This window comes from Myodes glareolus, chromosome 13, assembly GCF_982192425.1.
Source record: "Myodes glareolus chromosome 13, mMyoGla1.1, whole genome shotgun sequence".
In the NCBI taxonomy this organism is placed as follows: domain Eukaryota; kingdom Metazoa; phylum Chordata; class Mammalia; order Rodentia; family Cricetidae; genus Myodes; species Myodes glareolus.
In genome coordinates this window covers 3,112,647-3,134,816 of record NC_142038.1, presented here as the reverse complement: position 1 = coordinate 3,134,816, position 22,170 = coordinate 3,112,647, and the positions used below count along the sequence as shown (strand labels likewise).

Genomic DNA, 22,170 nt, shown 5'->3' with positions numbered 1-22,170 from the left:
TTTAAGTAATGTTTGAGTCATTAATTACATTTTGACAAAATGTAAAAATATAAATTTATCTTCAGCTACATATATTTCCAAAATAATGTGGGATTCCCCCTCTGTATAGTGTGAATGACATTGATTAATAAAGAATCTGACTTCGGCCAATGGCTTAGCAGAGCAAAGTCAGTTGGGAAATCTGAACAGAGATATAAACAGAGAATAGGCAGAATTAGGTAAAAGCCATGTAGCAATCACAGGAGACAGACACCAGATGCTGGACAGAGCCTTACTGGTAGGCCACAACCATGTGGCAACACACAGATTAATAGAAATGAATCAATTTAAGATATAAGAGCTAGCCAATAAGAAGTGTGGTTAAAAGGCCAAGCAGTGTTTTAATTGTTACAGTTTCTGCATGATTATTTTGGATCTGAGTAGTGGGAATGGGTGAACAGCCTCTATAAACAGAAATGGTGCCCACCATCTAAAGACTCACATAAGACCTCTAGACCCACAAAAATGGGAGCCAAGCACAGTTTCTTGGTAGCCACAGTTTTTTTTCAGATAGGTTCTATTTGCTGTCAGTGAGCAGGGTCACCATTACTCTTTCAAAAGAGGTGCAGTAAAAACTGCTTGGCTTCTTTAAAAAACAGTGGCTTCCTGGTTTGCCATCATAAAATGGCTGACTTTTTTGGGAGCTCCATCTGTGAAGCATTTAAATGGGGTTTGTGAGCAGAGTGCTACAACTCACTTAATGGCAACATAGACCTGCTGTGTGCCTGAAAATGGGGGCAATATGAATGGCTTCCAGAGTCAGCCAATATGCCTCTGCCAGTATTGGGGTAGACGTACAGAGGCTTGAGAGAGAGAGGAAAAAGAGTACAGAGAATCATAAAAAGAAGTAAACCATTAAAATAAGTCTTTAAAGAGACAGAGTACAGTAAGTCATAGATTAAACGATTAAAGAAAAATAAGCCACATAAAGATGAAATATACACAGAGAGTCTGGATTATGCATATTATTGTGTTTTCTCTAAACTTTTTTGACTGTGAATTAGCTAAGTACAGTGAGACATTTCATTGTACAGGCTGCTGCATTAAACCAACATAGATGTTTTAAATGTATCTTGAGTTCAAAATTTGGGACTAAGGATATGTTGCTTTGGAAAAGAGGTTCTGCTTTTGTTCTACAGAGAACGGGAACCTGTGGATTCCTTCCAGAGTAATGTGGCTTGGTGGACAAGACACCCCAAAATGTATCTCTGACACCTTTGAAAAAGAGAAGAAAAATACTTTGTTTTATTGATACAAATTAAGGTCAATTTTTTATGTATATTTCTGCTTCTGTTTAAGTTGTTGTGTTTGTGTAGCTCATTTTAAAATGTCATGTATAATTAAGAAATACAGGTTAATAGATAGCCATCTATAATAGTTAATCTTGTAGTCATGTTAGGTAGGCCTTCTAGATGTACAGAGACATATTTCTGTTAGATTGATAATCTTCAACACTGACAAAGACCTACAGAATATGGCATTTAGAATGTTTTAAATACTTAGGACTTTTCGTGACTACAATACACATCTGTTCTTGGCAGCACAAATCTACTTCAAGAAGATGATGGGCATCGAAAGGCTCCTTATAGAGTTTGTTAACCATTTGGGCAAGAAACTGCTCTTGCCTGGACTGCTTGATGTTATGCTGTATGAACTGGGCATGTAGGAACCATAGAAAAATGACTGCTGAGCTTGCTTAAAGGTAAGACAGTACTTCAGGGTTTCTGCTTCATGAAAGAACTGCCAGACATTTTGCAGGAAACAGAAAAAAGCAACTGATAAACTTTGCCAATACAAGGAATAAGAGATCTTCAAATTTCCTGCTTCATGGAAAAATCTGACAGAAATTATATATATTTCTGAATCCACAGGCTCCCGTTCTCTGTAGAACAAAAGCAGAACCTCTTTTCCAAATATATATATATATATATATATATATATATATATATAGAGAGAGAGAGAGAGAGAGAGAGAGAGAGAGAGAGAGAGAGAGGAGAGAGAGAGAGAGGAGAGAGAGAGAGGGGAGAGAGAGAGAGAGAGAGAGAGAGAGAGAGAGAGAGAGGAGAGATAGAGAGAGGGGAGAGAGAGAGAGAGAGAGAGAGAGAGAGACTCATTCTGAATGTGAGGGCACCACTCTAACAGCCGGTTTCTGAACTGTGGAAAGGGGGAAATGGGAGAGCAAGCTAAGCTTCACTGATCGTCTTCCTGATTACACATGCAATATAGCCATGTGCCTTGAGCCAGCATGCTTTTCTTGCTATGGTGGGCTTTATTCTTGTTCTGTAAGATCAAATATACATTTCCTTATATTAATTTGTCAGGTATGTCATCACAGTAATGAGAAAAGGAACAACTATAACTCTATTGCTCAAATACTGATGAGCTAATGAGTAAAAATACACTATTTTAGTTCTTGAAACACCACCCCTTTGTATAACAGAAAGGCAGCCCCATGGTTGCTCCAGAAAAGTAGAGAGGATTCACAAGGGATACATAGTGCTCAAGTATGTGGGTGGGGGCATGGGTAGTGTTCTTTATAAAGAATTATATGCATACAGACAAATGTTTGCATTTCCATTTGGAGATACCCTCCTCTTTAGTTACAATTTGGAAATCTTCCTTACCCCTTAGTTGTTACGCTAGTGCAAGCTGGGAAGCAACCAAGAACACTTCCTTAGGTCCATAAAGCTTCAATTCTTCACCGCTTTCCAGAGTATTCAATATTTTAATTCAGATCTTTTAAAATCCTTCCAGGGTGGCATACTGAACTCAAACATATACCAGTTTATGAGGTATCCTTTTAAAACAACCACACCATGTAGGGTGACTAAAGATATTCATAGACTTCTCTTAGGGAAGTTGAACTTTCCCCCCATAACTTTTTAAAATGGAAGTATCTGTGGGCTCCTATTAGGGAGGTAGCATTTTTCAGCAAGTGATCATTTGACAGATTATTAAGAATGAGAAGTCAGCTTGTGATCCAAGAGGATTGTGGGAGAGGGTGAGGCCATGCCTGTATTAATGAAGATGGCATCAAAGATAGAGAAACCTCAGCAGCCTGGGAGGTTCAGGGGAGCAGAGTAATAGTTGAGCATACTGTAGTCCCAGGAGAGAGCCCCTGGTGATGGAGGAGTAAGAAGTGAGTACTCTCTCCTTCAGCACCTGGGGAGCCGATGCAAAGATGGCCAGCCTTAGGCACTGCCCACAGGTGCCCTAGGTACTGAAAACTAGGCAGGCCACCATGAGAACTTGACTTAAGACAAAGGCATGGACACCGCTATAGCTCCCTGACACCCCCCCATTTCTGTCCCTCGCTTTCCTGGGATTTCCTTTCTGAATTTCCTGTCACCGACCTTTGCATGTGTAATCATGCAGTGTGCCTTACTTTTTGATAGAAGGACCACCTGACTAGGAGCACCTGGGTGGCCACTTCCCTGACTGGGCAAACACTGGACAAACAGGAGAAAAGAGGATACTTGGAGCCAGAGTTTTGTCTGCAACCAGAACTTTTTTCCTGTATCTAATTTGCAGTTGAAAACTCAGTAAAATCTTCTGTAAAACTATTTCAAATGTTGCCACAGTTTCTTTGACAAATTTTGTCATTTTTATAAACATGACACATTTCGGATCTGTCTAATTACAGCCATATACAGTTTAAGGACTCCCATATAGAGCTATTCTCTCAAATCCCCCCTCGCCGCCATTTGTCGTGAAGTCTGCCCTCTCTCTACTCTAAAGGCAGCTATCCTTGCTTCCCAGGAAGCTGGTTTCACAGGCATTCTTGGTCACACTCACCACTGGCTTAACATCTCTTTTTCCTTCCTCACAACGGGGTGGAGGGGGACTTCTACCTCACTTCCACTCTCTCTAATCTCTTCCGCCCACTGCCATTCCCACCCCACCCCCCCTATTGGCACAAGAATCACATGGGGGTCACAGAACCACCTCTAGGACATTCTGTTACAGGGTTCATTTGAAAGTTGGTGTGTGCCAGAGACTCACCGGCTCAGGCTCAGCAGCATCCATGGGCACAGCTCTCCCTTTTCCAAGCTCATAGCTCCTCTTGCAGGCCTGCCTGACTCCGAGAGAAATTGGCTTCCCTTAGAAGGAACAGTGTTCTCTCCTCCAATTCACGTTCTCTCTCTCTCTCCTCTCTCTCTCTCTCTCTCTCTCTCTCTCTCTCTCTCTCTCTCTCCTCTCTTCTCTGTCTCCTTCCCCTCCCTCCTACCTTCTTCCTCCTCTTTTCTCTCTCTTCTTGCTTATTTGCTCTGTTTCTCTCTCTCTAGTTCTCTTGCCTCCTTGGCTACATCTGCTCACCTAGTCTAAACGGTTCTGTTTACTCAATGTACCCCACCGATTCAAGACTTGCAGTCCAGAATCTCCAGGAACTAGAAGCTTACATTTGAACGCCAATTCCCTTTAGACTGGAGTCACTCACTATTCCCCACCCGCGTGCCTCACCCCACCTTCTCCAGCTCCACTATGAGAGCCTGTGGACTTGATCACTACATACACGCCCACTCGGCAGACATCCACACACCCATGTGGGCGGCTCCAGCCTCAGCAGCAGGTGCGCGGCTGTAGCTCTGGTTCTGGAGCGCTCTCCTGTCTCTTTCCAAGGGCCCATTCTTAGCCTTTTTGAGGAGACCCTTGTCTTTTCAGCCTCATGCATTAATTGGCTGCCTGACTTTTCCCAGCCTCCTTTCCCTCACTACCGTGATCCCCAGCTGGGGCACAATCTGCGAGGTAGTGCTTCAGGCGAGAGAGGGTCGCTCACCCGCTGGAGCTGCACCACGAAGGTACAGCTCGCACCGCGGTGGTCAGCACAGGCGGGTTCAGCAGAGACCTGGGAGTGAGTGTGGGATCCTGGAGCTTCCTGGGCAGAGGTGGAAAGAATTGCTGTACTGTCAGGGGAGGAGGGACTGCCCAACGCTGCAAGATCCAGCGGCCCCTCCCCCGCGTATGGCGCTGCCTCGTTTTTTACTATGATTTCACATTCATCAATTTGCATTTTTACAAATTGGGGTTCTTGCTGCTGTTTTTCCAGCAACTCCTTTTCACTCTGAGTTTGACGAGCGGCGCGCGCATTTGTGTGTATAGGGGTGGGGTGATACGTGTTTACCTTTGGACAGTTTTGAGTATTTTTCTGAGAAAGATACATTTCAAGGGGCTGTGTCTTTGAGGGAGGTGTTCGGTGGTATTCTCGTGAGGGTCTTCTCTAGTGATTAATCGTGAAACTTTTACCGCTTTCCTGTTATCTTCCAGCGCCACTGCCTCGGATCTAAGACCAGAGGCTAAAAGGTGAAGTCTTCACCCTCTAAAAGAGGGGGACTAGAAAGGCTCCAGTTAGGTGGACGGGAGACAATCACTTCAAATCTTTAAAAAGTGAAGAACCAAACTCGAAGGGGCATTTTCGCACGATGGTCCCTCCCCCTTCCACGCCTTTCGTCCTCCACTGAGATGCGGTGGGGAATTTGCGAAGCTCCCGTAGACCCTTCTGCCAGAGCTGACTGAGGGAAGGAGTCCAGCCTGGTCCTCACCCCCCTCCCCCTCCCCCACGAACCAAGCCGCTGTGATGTCCTTGCTGTCGCCGCCGCCCCATTGCGCCGCGCACCCAGCCCTGGGGGCACGGGCCGGGCTCAGCTGCCCAGTCTCACCCAGGCTTTGGGCTTCCTGGAGGGTCATGCAACCCAGAGCTATGACTAAGGTGCTCACTTGGTAACTCTGCCATATTCCTGATCTTCCTCTCCCTCTCTTCCCTCCCCCTTTTAACCACCCCCGTGTTCCCCTCCACCACCCTTGAGCCCTCCCCCGCCCCCAGACGCCCACCCTTAGGTTCCTTTTCCTGCAAGATCGCAGAGGTGGCGCGCAGCCCGCCGAGCCCATGACGGACCCTTGCCTCCTGCCTTCAATGCATCAGCACCAGACCCCCAAAGGCTCGAGAGAGGAGGGCTGCGTCTGGACATCCTCCCGGCGACGCTGCTCGGACCTGGTGCTCCTGGTGGATGAGACTGGCGATTGAGCAAGCCCCTACCACCGCCTTCGCTGTCGCCCGACCAGTTGTTGCCGTCGGTCGGGACCGGTACCCGCTTTGCGCCTTCAGCCACCAGGTCCAGATCGGGTCCTGGCATTGGGCGCCCCGGGGTTCGCCCCGCGCCTGCAGCCGCCCGCGCGCCGACTGCCCGCCGCGTCCTCCTGACAGCTGCGGCGGCGGCGATGATGCAGAGGAGGAGGGTGCTGCCGGCGGCAGTGTTCATGGTGGCGGTCGGCGCCCGGGTGTGATGAGAGCGTCATGGTGGAGATGCTGGCTTCGCGGCGGTGAGAGAGCAAAGGAGGGTGAGAGCCAGCCAAGGGCGGAAGATAGAACAGTTTCGATCGCGATCGCTTTCTTTCCTCTCTCGCTTCCCCTGCACTGTATTTTGCCCGTGGTTTGCATATTTAAAATCTCTGGACTCCATCCTCTCCCTACCAACGAAGTCTCCCCGTTTCTAAATGGAATTAGTGGAGATCGGAGCCTCTGGTGTAACGCACAGACATGATCTATGGACGCAGTTTGTTTCACAGTGAGTACCTTTCCAGCAGTGCCAGTCCGTTCCCGGGGTGCTGTCACCTCGCCTCTTGGCCCCATGCGCCGAGAAAAGCCTTGCCAACCACTCCAACCAGACCCCGCAGTCTCTTGGAGTCTGGGGCAGATGTAAACTTTCGGTACTGCAGCATCATACAACCTGGCGGGGGCGGCGCACGGAGTGGCGCTGGACCTCAGAGTTGGTCAGGGAAAACGTCTCTCCATAGGCAAGATCTCTAGGTGGTCCAAAGGAGCCTGTGCTTTAAAAGTAGACACGTGTAGGAGATGCTGGGCCCCAGAGAGGTAGCAGGTGGACGCTGGGAGGTAGTAGGATTGATCTCTGCTGGGCAAGAACTAATCCTCCTTTGTGGGATTGAGGGGTTCACGGGCCCACCTATTTCTCAGGTAAGCTAATGCACACCTGAACCCAGGGTCTTTGGGTAGAGTACAATCCAACCTCTGCCCCTAAAGCTCTAATTCTGCTTAGGAGTGTGGTAAAGCCTGGCGGTGGTGTGGGGAGGAGTGGAGGCAGACAGGCAGGTTCAGAAGTGATTAAAGGCAATGTCAGAAAATGTGTGGTGGGAATGTGCTGCCATGAAGCAAGGGCTGGTGGGCTGAATCTGTGCCACTGTGTTAAGAGATCTTCTTAATCCATGAGTTCAGCTCCGCACAGGTCCTCTGTGTGAGTCCATCAAAATAGGAAAAGCAGAGTAAAAAGGCCAAATGTACACACGGATACGCCTGAAGCCTCTTTGTGCCTGTGGTGGTGGAGGCAGTTATAGAATTAAAGCAAGTTAGGAACGATGTGCACACACACACACACACACACACACACACACACACACACACGGCCAGTCTTTGAGTATATGAGTGACCTGGCCAAAGTATGAAGTAGTGCAGTTGACAATCATTCTGAACTTCATGTCAAGACCCAGATAATCCTTCTGAGGATAAAGATGTGTCTTAGATAAGAAGGGTGAGTGGTGCCCCCAATCCCTCTCCCTAGTTTAGTTTCAGGTGGAAATGTGCAAAGGAAGAGCTTTTATGTAATTGATCAAAATAAATAATAAAAATGAAGCAGAAGAAATGCCAGTTATTACCAAGATCAGATTTAAAAAAAAAAACTCTTTTCAAGTTTTGGGCTTCTCTAGATATTTTTGAGTGAAGGGAGAGGTAAGCAGAACTTCAGATCTTCACAGCCACGCAAACTTACTGTTCAGTGGCAGACCAGAGTCTCTGACCCTGAACTGACTCCATGGATGCTTCTAGAAATTCCCTTCCTCAAAAATGTCTGCTTCTGCATGATAGTCAGTTTAGAATCACAGTTCAGTTTAGAAATGATGGGTTTTGCAGCTGGAGAAGGTTATAGACAGGGCTAGTTGGTAGTTTGGTTAGTTCCTTTTTTTAATACAAACAAGCAAAAGCTAAACTAACACAAACAAACAAACAAAACCCTTCCCATAGTTCTGTTTTGATGCTTTGACCCATCTGCTAGGATCTGTTTTCTCTTGCACTCCAGCCCCACCTGTCATAGGCTTTGCAGACTTGTTTATGTTCTGCAACCCAAGCTTATTGGCAGCATGCTAGGGTGGATCATGGACATTTGGCTCTTTGCTTTGCCCTTTCTCCTTGTACTTGTGGCCCTCTTCTTGCTTTAATGACAGTGGCAAAGCTTTTAGCAAAGGGTCCTTTACTCCAGAGAGACCTGGAAACATCCTTGCAGTCTGTGTAGCATTTGCAGAGTGTAACATTGTTTACAGCTTTGAAGAGTTTCTGTCTCATCCATTCTAAATAGGAAGTACTTCCATGGCAGTCCCACATTTTACTTGGAACATGCCAGTTTAGATTTCCAAAGTTCTAAGTCACCTTTGTAAAGACTAGCAATGATAACATTTTTCTATCTTGGTATCACCTTCTCTGTAGATTGCCTTCCTGTTTCACAAGGTTTGGTCATTTGGGGTGTGAACTTTACATTTCTAACTGTTCTTTTTTCTGTTTCAGTTATAGCAAGTTTAATCATCCTCCATTCTTCTGGAGCAACCAAGAAAGGAACAGGTGTGCTTTTTATTTTATTAATTATAAAAAGGATGTCTAATTATTTTGAATTTTCCTATTTCACCATATCCATTCCATAATAACTAAACATCCCACAGAATGTATAATTGACAGGCTTTGACTGAAAGACCATCTCAAAATTAATTTACTAATGGAAATTATGAGAATATCCTCTCGAGTTCTGGTGTTACAAGAGAGTGGATGATGGTTCTTATTTTTAAAAAAATTTGTTTTGTTTTTATAGAAAAACAAATCACTTCGGAAACACAGAAGTCAGTGCAGTGTGGAACTTGGACAAAACATGCAGACGGAGGTGTCTTTACCTCTCCCAATTATCCCAGCAAGTACCCCCCTGACCGAGAGTGTGTCTACATCATAGAAGGTAAGAGCGGAGAGAATGCCAGGCCAAGGAGACCAGCCAAAGCCTGGCCTTCTCCAGGCCCTACGCATGTGATGTGAACAGAGACAGAACAGAACTGGTTCTGGAGATACTAAACACAAGTATCTCTCAGTATACAAATAATTGTAAATCCAGAATCAGGGTAATTTATAAATGATTAAAAATGGGTTATGAACACACAACTATCTGGTAAATGAAACAAGTACACAACCTAAATCTTCTTTTGCAGCAATCTAAAATAACAGAATTATTCTGTATTTGACAGAGTATGTCAATTGATGACATTTTGAAAACTAATATTCTGATGGTTTAATAATTATAATAATCAATATGTTAGTGGTTTGTTCAATTTTAACAACAGAGAACAATGTGAATGGAAAAAAAGTTTATCTGCGATCGTGTTTTCTAAACATTAATGTGAGTGGGATTTAGGCTTTTGTGTACTTCCAAGTGAGTTGATCATATTTTCAGGCCAGCCAAAGTTCTAACTTACGGAGCTCTCATCTGTTTTTTCCAACCTGAAGGACACAAAGTACTTTAAAAAATATTCACTCATCTGAATATTTTCCATTTCTTTTAACCTTGAGACACCTCTCAATTAAATATAGAGGAAGCTTTTAAAATATGTGAATATGTCTCCTAGTGATGAAGGCTACATCTTAAGCCTTAGTTCCAGATAACCCCAAACTTGCTACCCTCCACATCCTGTACACCTGCGGACTAAGCTGTGGTAACAGAAAATTGTGACTACATAATGTCTCCTCATACACCAGAGTAGTGATCACAGAGTTGATCTTCAAAAAACAAAATAAAACAAAACAAAGCAAAACAGCAGCAACATGAACAAAATCTCTGGCTTCTGTTTCTCTGATTTTGAGAGGCCCTGTTCAGAAATGATTTATTATTCTTATTTTCATCCATAAGTCAGGAATCTTCCTCCTCCTCTTGCATTGCTTAAAGTAATTATTTTTATCAAAGATAACGCAAACTGAATAAAGTTTTATGTTTAAGGAATAAAACAAACCAACGCAAACAGATGTCTGCTAGTTTAGATCTCTAGACGATGAAAACACTGAGTTTCTTATTTGAAATCAGCTGCTACTTTTATTAAGTTTGTATTTTATGTTTATTAATTAGGTGTGTTAAAATAATACATGATGAACTTTTAAATAACTTCCTACATACCAGAACATTTACTCATAGGAAGGTATCTTCATTTTGCTAACTAGTAAATGGAGACACATAGAAACCAAGCTCCCTGCTGAAACAAATGTCCTTGTATTGGAAAGAACAAAACATGACATGTATGTAGCCCGTGAGTTGTGCTTCTTTGTGTTTTCCTCTGGGACCTTTACGAGGACTGCTTGCCTTGAATGTGATAGCTTTCATATAGCCTCATTTATTTTTGTATTTATATCAGGGACAAAATAAAATGAGAAAACGAGCAGAAAGCCTATTATTTTCTATAGCATTTTTTTGAAGTCATCTACACTTAACACATTCAAGTGATGCTCTAGTGACTATTTTATGGATTTGCTATCAAGCATTGCACAAAAGTTTCAAGATACTAGCCATACTGTCAGTCTGGCTTGTGGAGTTTGAGTCAACCAGGGGCATTGTGGTTTACACAGGATTGCTGGAACAGGAAGAAGAAGCAATAATTATGATATCATCGTTCATTGTTTACCTGTACCCAGGTGGTAGTCCTCTTTTTAACAGAAAACTGTATGCTAAGGTACAGAGAAGTGGTAAGCTGGGGACACCAGGCCTTCTGCACAGGTGAAGAGAAAACTGTTAGCAGGGGACGTGATCCTAACAAGGAAACCTGTATTCTAGGAACCAAACCTATAGAAATCCCATAAGTTATCTGTAGGCAGTGGAATCACGGGAAGAATTCAGAAAATAAGTGAGGTGAGACTTCAGTAGGAAAGTAACTGGAGGAAAGGAATGCCAACCAAAGAGCTACTGAGAACAGCCAAATAATGCAGAGAAAATAGGAGCTAAAGATATTGACAGGGGTGACAGAGCAAAGGGAGGAAGGACGATGTCTTTAGGAAATTGAAATTCAAATGATTGAGAGGGAGATGATAGAACAGGGTTTATAAAACACCCATGTGATCAATTGTTTGCCACTTTTCATGAGTGTCTCCTAGAGAGAATGCTGTGTGCAATTTTAGTTTAATGGAGTGATCTCTGTTGATTCTTCATATGTACGGGATATAAGTATAGAGATAGTTAGTGAAGACTTCATATGAATAAAATTATAGGAAGGAAGCATTTAGAACACCAATATTTAAACTTATTAAATAAAAGTATAGTTGTCCAGGGCTTTCCATTTTGCAATTTCTTTGGAAGTTGAGGCTCAAGCACCATCTGATTTTGAAATCATTGCACCATGTTTCAGTAACACTTAATGTGCTGGATTAACGTGAATAAAGAGGGGCTTGGGGATGTCTCTGGGACATAGCATGTTGGGAATGGGCAGAACAGACAGACCCGGAGGACTCTCAGAAGTAGCTTCAGATGAGCAGGGGAATCATCAGGGATGTCATGGAGCTGGTGTGGATGAGATTCAAGAATCTGTGGATTTCCAAGTGACAGTTGTTATAAGAAGAAAAATGAAGCAAGCACGCATATGTGTTTATTGTATGAAGCAATTTAGAATCTGCTTGCGACTTCAGAATGAAGATAGTGATTAAGGCAGTCGGGGAGAGAACCACTTCCCAGGAAGCTGAAGATTGGGGAAGACAGTATTTGGGGCAGTGGGTTGTAAAAGCACAGTAAACAGGAGATTGTTTGAATGAGGAAAATTATGCTATTAATCTCTACAAGAAATAATTTGATCAGTAGAAAATATGTAAATTTAAAATTAAAGGAGAAAAGAATATATTTTTTTTATTGTTGACATATGTAGAATTCCTGGGAAGGAAGTGTCAAGGAAAGATTGTCTAGGTGTGGTTAGTCAGTTGTGAAGGATTTTTCACAACTGGGTAATCTGGGGTGAGAACACCCATCTTGAAAGTAGAGGGCACGGTTTCCTAGCCTGGCTCTGAACTGTTGGTTCACTGCTCTGTGCTTCTGTGGGGATCATGTCACTAGTTGTTGCCTCGATGGTTCTCCACCATGAGCTAAATAAACATTTTCTCATTCTGGTTGCTTTTGCCAGACTGTTTTATAATAGCAACAGGAAGCAAAACTAAGAGGCAGAAATAAATGGCCTAGTTGTTTAAGATAAGGTTTTTTTTTTTAAAAAAAAAAGAATCCGGTAAACTCACAGTCGTGGAAAGCAATATCCTTTGACGGCAGGTGGTATCAGCTCTGCTGATTCAGGAAGTCATTGCATGTATATAAAGTTTGTGTGAATGAACACAAAATCCCAAGAGACTGAGAGGGATAAAAAGCTGAAGGAACTTTATTTTCAGTTGAACATCAGCTAGGGGGAGTAGAATGGAGGAGTCTGTGAATAGAAACAGTTGAAGAAAAAGTGAGTTAATGCAACTGAACCCTGGCAGATTCCATTTATCTATGCTGTAACCACCCATCTGTGCATCTATGTAAGCAACTCTGGGTAGCATGCACACTTTTCAACAAGTTATTTGGGGTTTTCTAAAATTTAGCTCATGAAACTTTTTTTGCATGGACTGATGGAAGTTAACTCAGCATGCTGGGTGAAAGGAAAGGAAACTCAGCTATGCTTATATGACATGTCCTGCAGAGGATGCCTGAGGGCGTGCTGCTGGAAAAGAATGAGAGGTGCATTTTCCACGTTAGATAAATTTTAAGCCACTAGGAAATCGAAGAGAAGCATAAGTGTATTCTTCACACATGGTGGCTATCTACTTCCTGGTAGAGGATGCAGGAGGACATGTGACGAGAGATGAAACCTTGAATGCTAAGTAAATTGGCAGAAGACAGTACTCTTGACTTTTTTTGCTTAGCCTAAAGTATTTGCAGCTAAAAGAAATGCCTGGATCTGGGAGGTGTTGGCACATGCCTTTAATTGCAGTAATCTACCAGAGGCAGAGGCAGTGAGTTTGAGGCCAGCCTGGCCTGCACAGTGAGCAAGTTCCAGGACAGCCAGAACGGTTACACAGAGAAATACAGTCTCAAAACACAAAACAAAACAACAGGAACAACAGAAAAGAAGGAATAAAAAAGAAAGAAAAGAGAATGAAAGGAAAGAAAGAATAAAAAAGAAAGAAAGGAAAGGAAAGAAAAGGGAGGAAGGAAGAAAGAAATAAAGGAAGCAAAAAGAAAGAAAGAAAGAAAGGAAGAAAGAAAGAAAGAGAGAGAGAGAGAGAGAAAGAAAGAAAGAAAGAAAGTAAGAAAGAAAGAAAGAAAGAAAGAAAGGATGTCTGATACATTGAAGTAGTTGTTTAATTTCTCTTAGAACCTCCCTCTAGCTTATCAAACAGTGGATTACAAGGAAACATAGCATAGACTGATAATGAACTACAGCTGTATTTGTAAATAAATCCCTGTCCTTAAACATTTATCTTGTTTGTAGAATAATAAACTGGGTAGACAACATGATTTCTCAGATAGTTTTAAATGATATTTTTCAATTAGAAAGTTTTAAGCCCTTAATGGAAAATTATCTCTACCATACCTCATCAGACTATTGACCTTTGTAATATGTACTGTCAAATAAAAATGGGGCCTGAGTTATAAACTTCTCTTTACTGTGGGGAATGAGTTGAGAATATTTATACAGATTAAACCTATTTTGGAGAATGCTCTTTGGACATAAGCTGACCTCTTTGCTATTGATTTTTAATTACAGACATGGAGAGCAGTAAGTTTATATTTTATTACAAGAGTCTCCTATTTCTAAGTTATCAAACATCTCAATTTTATTATATAAACCATTGACGTCCATGCCTGCAGAAGTTTAGTTTTTAGGTTATCAATGGTGGTGATCAATAAACATTTACAAAACAGTGGAGTAAGATAGACATTTAGAATGGTTGCTGATAATATCGGCAGCAAGTTTTGCTTTGCCCAAGTTTTTGGAAGGGTTGGTTGGTCCCTGCAGGGGAAGGTCTTCTCAGAGGTTTCAAGGAAAAGGTTCCTGGTGTGGCTATGTGTCTACTGGTATTTCAACCAATGTTATGTCCATTACAGAGTATTCTGGATGAGTATAACAGGAATTGCCATTACTACTCTTTTGTCCATGAACGGGAACAGTATAAAGGAATATTAACATTCCTAAAACATATAAGTGTGGTGGCTTATATGTTTGTTAAGGTCATCAGATTCTATTTTTCAGACAGCTTAGGAAATATCTATGAAAGGAAACTATTGTCTATTTACTCAAAATAATATTGAAAAAATTAATGACATATATTGAGCTTGAATATGAGAAAAAGACAGTAGAAAAGGTTCTTGTCTTTATGAACAGACTGAGAGAGGAATTTCCTCTAAACAAGAATGTCCAGGAGAGCTGGAGATGTCGCTTAGTTGTGGAATATTTCCTGATTGTGAGTCAGGCCGTGGTATCAATCACCGTCACAGAAAAGCAAAAGCAAACAATAGAAAGCAAGCAAATGAAACCTCTCTCAATAAAGAGGGGTTAAACTGTAGTCTAGATAGGGAGGAGAGCGAGCAAAACAAATATACCCCACCTGCAGAGGACATGGTGCCTTAGAAACCAAGACATGCTCCAGGTGTCTGGAGCTTGTGGATTTGATGTGATGAGACCGTGGAGGTGGGGCTTCCTCCAGACCTTTATCTGTCAAGTGCATTGGTCTGTAGTTCAGCTGTGGCATCTAGTACTGAAGTTCAAATTGAGCATGGTGAGATCACGTTAGATTTCTGGGATCATTACCCACAATACCTTGTATACGCCCTTGGACCTAATCAAGACACCTGGCTGAAACTGAGTGGTTGCATAACTGCCTGGGAATAATCCCCAAGTGCTTTCTGGCCTTAAACCCAAACAGGAGGTTATAAAAAAGAGAGACCTTCACCCTACCACCTTCTAACATGAGTTAACAGCATTGCTATCCAGGCACTGGCTCCACGTTAGTCATTTCATGTGGCAATAGAGTTTTGTGCAATGTCATCAGTTTCAAAGGCCAATTCTTAGGTGTTCTTTAATGAAAGTATCTTTCGATTGCTGACATCCCCTTTCCTTGTATTTCCATGTAACTCTTCTGCAGTTCCAGCAGACATCATACAAATAGAACCTGATAGAGAGTCAGTTAATCAGTTTCAGGATTTAAGAAATTTCTTGCTACATATAAACTTTCGTTCTTTCTCTCTTTCTCTTTCTCTCTCTCTCTCTCTCTCTCTCTCTTTCTTTCTTCCTTCCTTTCTTTCTTTCTTTCTTTTTTACAGCTGCCCCAAGGCAGTGCATTGAACTCTATTTTGATGAAAAATACTCAATTGAACCATCTTGGGAATGCAAATTTGATCATATTGAAGTTCGAGATGGACCTTTTGGGTTTTCTCCAATAATTGGAAGGTTCTGTGGACAACAGAATCCACCTGTAATAAAATCTAGCGGAAGATTTCTGTGGATTAAATTTTTTGCTGATGGTGAACTGGAGTCTATGGGATTTTCAGCTCGATATAATTTCACACCTGGTAAGTAGAAGCTTGTTTTCAATTTTTTTGTTACCCCTCTCTTGCTTTTCTATTTTCATATTATAAATCTTTTGTAAGATGTTAAAACTTTTTGGTGGAATTTCAAGTTATGCTTAAAAATCCAATCTATAACCCACTTCCTTTATGCAACACAAATTCTGAAAAAAATCTTTAAATCTTAAGTAGACAAAAAATGAATCAGAACTCTATATGGTCATGAGGAACACAGTTAATTGAACAGACTTCCATTATACTGACACGCCTAATTTGAGGCACATCTGTTATGTGAAGATTTGTCATAGGCAGGATCTCACTAAACGTGAAAAGACAAATGTAATACAATAAAGGATGACCATTAAGGTAATTTTTAAAAACTTGAAAATACACTTGTTTTCATAACTATTATTTATAAAAGAAATATATCCTTTTATACAGTAGCCCAATTTCTTTCTGAAAATGGGTATCTGTCAGAGGTTTGAGGGAAAAAAAAACTAAGGCCTATGGGAACTAGTAACTCATTTGAAGGTCTAACTGGAAATAGGAGTAATCGTAAATTTATTCAGTTTATGTTAATTTGTAACAAATATTCAAAGGGTTCTGTGATGTTGATTGGCTCATTTTACAAGAAGTCATCTCTCATAACTACAAAAATATGTTATCGTCTTGTTAAACCCACAAATCATTCCATATTCATCGACTGATATTTGATGAACCGAAGCCATTCTTTTTCTAGTTGAAGCAAATCATTCAAGTTACACGCAACACATAATTGACATATGATGACAGGCTTCTCATTTTGGATGTGTTGTTTTGCTCCGGTTATAATAGGCAACAAGAACCGTGGACTATAGGGAAGTTTTTTGAAGCTATTGTTTTACATAATGGAAGTGGAGGGCTAAGGGAAAACTAAACGGTAGAGTATTTACCCAGAGTGAGAGAGGCCCTGTTCTCAAACCCCAGTACCAAAAGGAAAATAATTGCGTACATAGAGACAACATATAAACCAGAAAGTTTACAATGTCAAAGAAAATTGACCTATGATTTAGGACTGGTAACATTGTGTCATTTAGTGTTTGTTTATTAATCCAGATATTTAATGTGTTATGTGGATTAACCTTAGGTATCATAGTAGCTCATGATAACACTGTGTGATTGTGGCTTGGTCACTTTTTAATTACTTTAGATTGCAGATAGAAACCATGGATATTTCATGTGGCACAATGAAACTAATTTGGCATGTTTCAAAAAGATATAAAAATGTATACTATTTTATCTAGCATACTATTTGTGCTGTATTTTTATGTGTGTTTTTGGGTAACAGAAAATTATGAATATAACCTTTAACTAAGATTGCTTACATAAGGAAGGGTTTTATAAGTATATTTGTATTATGAATTTGTTGATTGTGGATGTAATGCCCAGGGTTTGGAAGTATCTGCTCCTAAAGATTGTCATGTCAGTCAGAAGCTTTTACCAACATAGTAATGTCTTTCACTGTGATAGCTTCTTGTGGCATAAGTGGGGACACCTCTCCATTATCCCAGGGACTTAGAAGTCATAGTGGGACCAATCTGTCAGTTATTTCTTTAGGTTAGTTGGCGCTACACAGCCTTTATGTCGGACACAGTATTTTATCATCAGGAGCAACTCAACCAGAAAGAACCTCAGGAGAAAAATCTCAGAAAACTAGTCTGAGTTATCAATGGACTCAGGTTTCTGTCTTTACTGGATAAATGAGGGTAAATACAAAGAGAAGCTGCTATTGACATAGAAGAGACAGTAGGATTATAACAAGGGGGCAGGCAACACTTTTATGATGTCAGAAGATCTATTCCCAAAGGCCTTGCCACTGTGGCAAAGCAATCAGCAGTTCATTTCATACATGGTGTGGCCGAGGAAGCAAAGCCAGTGTGGGAAGAGGCAGAGGGCACGGCTTCAGCTTTGTGGAAGCTCGGACAGCATTTCACACCTGAGCCCGTCTGCCTTAGTTGCCATGGACTTTAAACTTTTATTTGGTAGTTTGACTTATATAGTGAGCTGGGAAAACGAAGAAAGGAAGAGGTCCTCTGACTGATTTCAGGCTTTAAGGTATCAGGTACTGTAGAAATCATCTTGTCACCAAAGTAGAACCAGAGTGGAGCAGAATGGCCAACTCACCAGCTCTAGGACTGGAATCTGGTTCAGCTAGGGGGACAGGCAAGGTCTCCAGGAATGGTTTTATTATTATTTTTTTATTTTTCATGCCACTAGCCTTAAACCTACAATACTTTATCTTATAAAAATAAAGATAATGCTGTTCATAATTTTTGAGTATAAGTCAATCAACAAATAGTTATGAATTTGAACTTTTTGAATGTTTGAAAATCTCAATTTTCCCATATGTAGTTTTTTTTGATTTTTTTTTAACTGCATCAACTTGGGGTTAGACAGATGGCTCAGTGGTTAAGAGCACCAGCTACTTCTCCAGAGGATCTGGATTCAATTCCTACCCCCCACATAGCAATTCACAACTGTCTGTAGCTCCAGTTCTAGGGTATCTGACACCCTTATACACACATACCTGAAGACAAAACACCGTTAAACATGAAATAAAAATGAATGAATTATTAAAAATGAATCAGATCATATGTTCTTTAAAATAAGAATATTTTGATGGTATTGGGGAAAAAAGGTACCCTAGACAACTTCAAATTTATGCACCCTGTCTCTGCTTTATGTGGTCTTTGTGTGTTCCCTAAAAATATGGAAAACTAGTTTTTATGTCATTCCACTTTTTGTTAGATTACTTTTGGGCTGAACCCACTATTGGAGGAGTTGTATTAATTTATGATAGTATAAATAAAAAATAAATCATATTATAAGGCAATCACAAGTTATAAAATATATTCAGGAAAAAAATAACTGTAGGAAGGTCAGGTGACTTATTCACTACAATCTAAAAATCTGAATTTTAACACTGAAGCACGAAAAACTTGGTTTCTATAAACTGAACTGAGTGTATATTTATTTCCTAGGAGTGGATCACCTTTTCCACGCTAACAAGATTGATGCACATACACATGTACTTTTGCATGCACAAGCCTGCCTATACAATAAATCATATATGTATGTACAAACACACAGCATATCAATATATACAGATGGGTACATTTTCAACTAGGCTTTTAGGATCACAGAATACAATATTTCCTATGTGCAGCCTTATCTGCCTATCCACATCAGTGTCAGGGGATTACATGCATGAGGAACCTTCGAGCAGTCTGTGCTTTGAAGCTGAGTTCCCTAACTGATAGATGTAACAACACCGAGCCAGGGTGCTTGATGCTTTACCACTACCGTGTGGATCAAGTTTTCCGAGGCTGTTTCAGAACTCAAGCTCCAATTGGCTCATTCTCCTGTCATCTCCTTTCTTTCTGAATTCCTGCTTCCATTTTTTCTTACTAGCTTGCTACTTTGGGTCTTCACCCAGCTCCAAAATTGTTCTGTTTCCTAAGATCTGAGTGTCTGATTTTCTTTTCTAATCACTTCAAAAATAAAATAAATAGCCCTTTTATCTGTAGCTCCTGCTGGCCTCAGTGTCTGGCCTTTGAATTTGCAGTGATGTCTGCAAATCAGTCAGCCAGAAAGGAAAGCAGCCAACAAAAATACCAGGGAAAATGGTCTTGAGGAAAGTGTTCTGATTTTCCTACCCATTTCACTGGGTCTTTACTTTTTAGTTCACTGATGGTTATCTTGAGTTCCTGTGCCATCACTTGGGTCTTGAGTATAGGGAGGAATCACCTGGGACAGTCGTCTAGCATGCATGAGAATTACTTTCAGGAGAGGAAGTAATCAGCTAGTTCAAATTCTGGGGTCGCAAAGAACAGCATGTGTAACTGAAGGTCGTACTTCCATGGAAGGCAATCTTTCTTTCCTTCAGTTACACATGCTTTTTGCTAATCATTTACTTTATTTTCTAATGAAGAAAGGTGGTTTTCTTTGTTGTTGATATTCTTTTTTCTTGTTCTTTACAGACCCAAAAGGGTAAACATAGAATCTTCCACTTTTGGTGATTTTTTTTCTATACTATTCTTTTGAGAAGTTACACACACCCTACTAAGAAAGCTTAGAAGCAAATGGAGTTGTAAATACTTCGGCATGATTATGATACTTTGTACTTAAATAGCACCTTTCATCTGAGGAGCTCAAAGTCTTAGGGACGGTTGGCTGATTCCTGGCCTCTCTCAAATTGGGTGCTGATTGACTTCAAAGGCATTGCAAAGAGTACACTGTGGTGCAGAGGTTTAAACCAAGCATTTCAAAAAATATTTCTATGCACACCAGATGAAATGTACTACGTAGAAATAGCCTCACATTTAATGGTGTCTTAATTAGTTGGTGCAACTTTGTCCTCCTGAAGAGTGAATGAATATTCACTTAACTACACTGAAAGTTTCTAAATTTTCTTTAGCAATTTATATTTATTAGCTTTTGAGTTTTGAAAATGCATATAGTATTTATATCATCCTTCTCCACCTCAACTCCTCTAGTATTCCTGCCTCCATTTTCTTTCAAATTCTTTACCTCTTTTTAAATTATTGTTTTTGCATACATGCACATACACATAGACAAATATCTTCACACATGTGTAGATATATATGCAACCTGCTAAGGACATTTAATGTTGCTCTTATGTGAACATGCTTCAGCTCATCCTTGGAGAAGACTTACTCTTTTCTCTACTGATATATGTCATCACTTAGGGATAGATAACTACACTTCTGGTATCTATTCTGAAATGAAGGAAAAATAATTTTCTCTAAAGATCCATTTGAATTTTGCGTAAAAGAAAGAAACTCTTCAAGTCTAAGATTTACAATAAAAATTATTTTGACGTAGAAACTGAAGATAATGAAATATGAGGTTAGTAATTCTTATCTTTTAAACTATTGTGTTTACAATGTTGACCCAAACTAGTCTCATTTTACGTTAGGGATGGTTGTAAAATGCGGACTTTAAGGAGTAGTGTCACATTTCCTTTTGAGGCATATTTACTGAAAGGTAAAACTGGAAGCATAATAACAAAACTTTGAATGTTGAGCAGGTAGCACAGATGTTCAGATGAGACTCACTTCCTCAGTGTCTGTTTCTCACTCACCCGGGGCCACTGACTGGTTCCATCTCATCAATAGCTTGTGGAGGACTCAGCCTGAGAGGTGGGGGAGCGTCAGAGGATAGAAGCTGCTGCTTGGTCTAGGTGGGTGTTCAGGAGAGAACTTGAGAGTGGGAGAGAGACTTTCCAGGATTAGCTCCCATCTGTGCAGAGAACGCTAAAAGCATTATAAAAGGAAAGAGAAGATTGCTGGGCAGTTTCCTGTACAATAAAGATGTTGTCAGATTTTCTTCAGGATAGACAGCGTCCAGGTGCAGGCCTGTTGTTTGCAGTTTTTCGGTGGCTCAAGGCCGGAATAAAAGTCTGGAACATGGTATATCCTGCATGAGACCACACAGGCCCCAACATTGTTGTGTAGCTTCTTTAGATTAGAAAAAAGATTTTAGGGTTTCTTTCACTTATTCCTGCATAAAAAATAATTCAAAAGGAGGAACTGTTGCCAGAAACCATGCAGAAGTCCAGATCTGTGCTACCAGTGACCTTAAAGGTCAAGGAAGCCACTTTGACAGTGGTATTGATGACTGCAGATGCACAGTTGAGGAAGAGGGACATAGAAGACTTCTGTGACATTTACCCCAAGTAAAAAAATCCATCTAGACAAAAAACTATTGGAAATAACTCTCAAAATTATAATAAGGATGCTGAAGTGCACATTTGACAGTCTCTGTCAGGGTGCTGATGGGGCAGGGCTCAGTTTTCTTTAAGGACCTAGCTATTGGGAGTCTGGCCATGGTCCTGTGAGTTTATGTGCAACACAAATTGGACTTGTGTGTTTTTCTTTTCTTCTTATTTATAATTTATTTATTTGTTGTGGGGAGGTCACATGGGTGGTTGCTAGACCTGAGAAGAATAGGAAGTGAGTGTGATCAGGGCATAAGACATGAAATTCCTAAATAATCAATAAAAATATTATGTTTATTTATTAATAAAAATATTATGGTGGAAAAAAAGGAAAGAAAATTAGAAGCCAGAGCATACTGGTATGCTGCCTGGTTCGTGAACTCTGCCCAGACGTGGAACTCTTTCTTGCTTATCAGTTTATGTAACTGTGCTGACATGCCTCCTGCAAAAGGGTAGAGATTATGAGTCTAATGTTATCACATATTGAAATTACTTTTAGTGCAGTTATATTAAGAAATTTAATTATAGAAAACTCCAGTGCCACCCCACAATTCCCTGGTATCTCTTGAAGAATTCACTTTTTTCATGTTGTCAGAAATGACTTTCAGCTGACAATGGCTTCTTGCTTCCCCTCTTCATCTCTTCAACTTTATGCCTTCTCTACCCAACTCTTTGTGAGGTAGAAGAGCTGCTTTCTTCTTCGTCTCTCATGTTCGTTGTTGCTGACATAATTCTTTGTTGAAACTTGTG

At 40.8% G+C, this 22,170-nt stretch overlaps 2 protein-coding genes across 9 annotated transcripts in view; one reads left to right on the top strand and one right to left on the bottom strand.

Annotated features, from left to right (window-relative positions):
* LOC125390434 (uncharacterized) overlaps nt 1-5,619 on the bottom strand; it is a 53,500-nt gene extending 47,881 nt beyond the window's left edge. For 2 of the 7 annotated variants that reach the window (XR_007228738.3, XM_087895887.1), the window contains exons 1-2: nt 4,817-5,619; nt 4,042-4,114 (exon numbers count right to left, since the gene is read on the bottom strand). Coding sequence is in view for 4 of the 7 variants with exons in the window: in XM_087895887.1 (XP_087752013.1) it covers nt 4,042-4,094 (53 nt within the window). In the remaining 3 variants the exon portion in view is untranslated. Of the gene's footprint in view, nt 1-4,041; nt 4,184-4,267; nt 4,533-4,816 lie in introns of those variants that run through there. The other 5 variants (XR_015734666.1, XR_014996874.2, XM_087895890.1 and 2 more) reach the window with 5 other exon arrangements.
* Nucleotides 5,620-6,308: 689 nt separating this feature from the next.
* The window catches only part of Neto1 (neuropilin and tolloid like 1), a 122,925-nt gene continuing 107,063 nt past the window's right edge, over nt 6,309-22,170 (top strand). The window contains exons 1-4 of one of the 2 annotated variants that reach the window (XM_048419442.3): nt 6,309-6,602; nt 8,606-8,659; nt 8,904-9,041; nt 15,399-15,647. In XM_048419442.3, coding sequence (XP_048275399.1) covers nt 6,575-6,602; nt 8,606-8,659; nt 8,904-9,041; nt 15,399-15,647 — 469 coding nt within the window. In that variant the 5' untranslated portion in view covers nt 6,309-6,574. The remainder of the gene's footprint in view (nt 6,603-8,605; nt 8,660-8,903; nt 9,042-15,398; nt 15,648-22,170) is intronic. The other variant, XM_048419441.3, reaches the window with a different exon arrangement.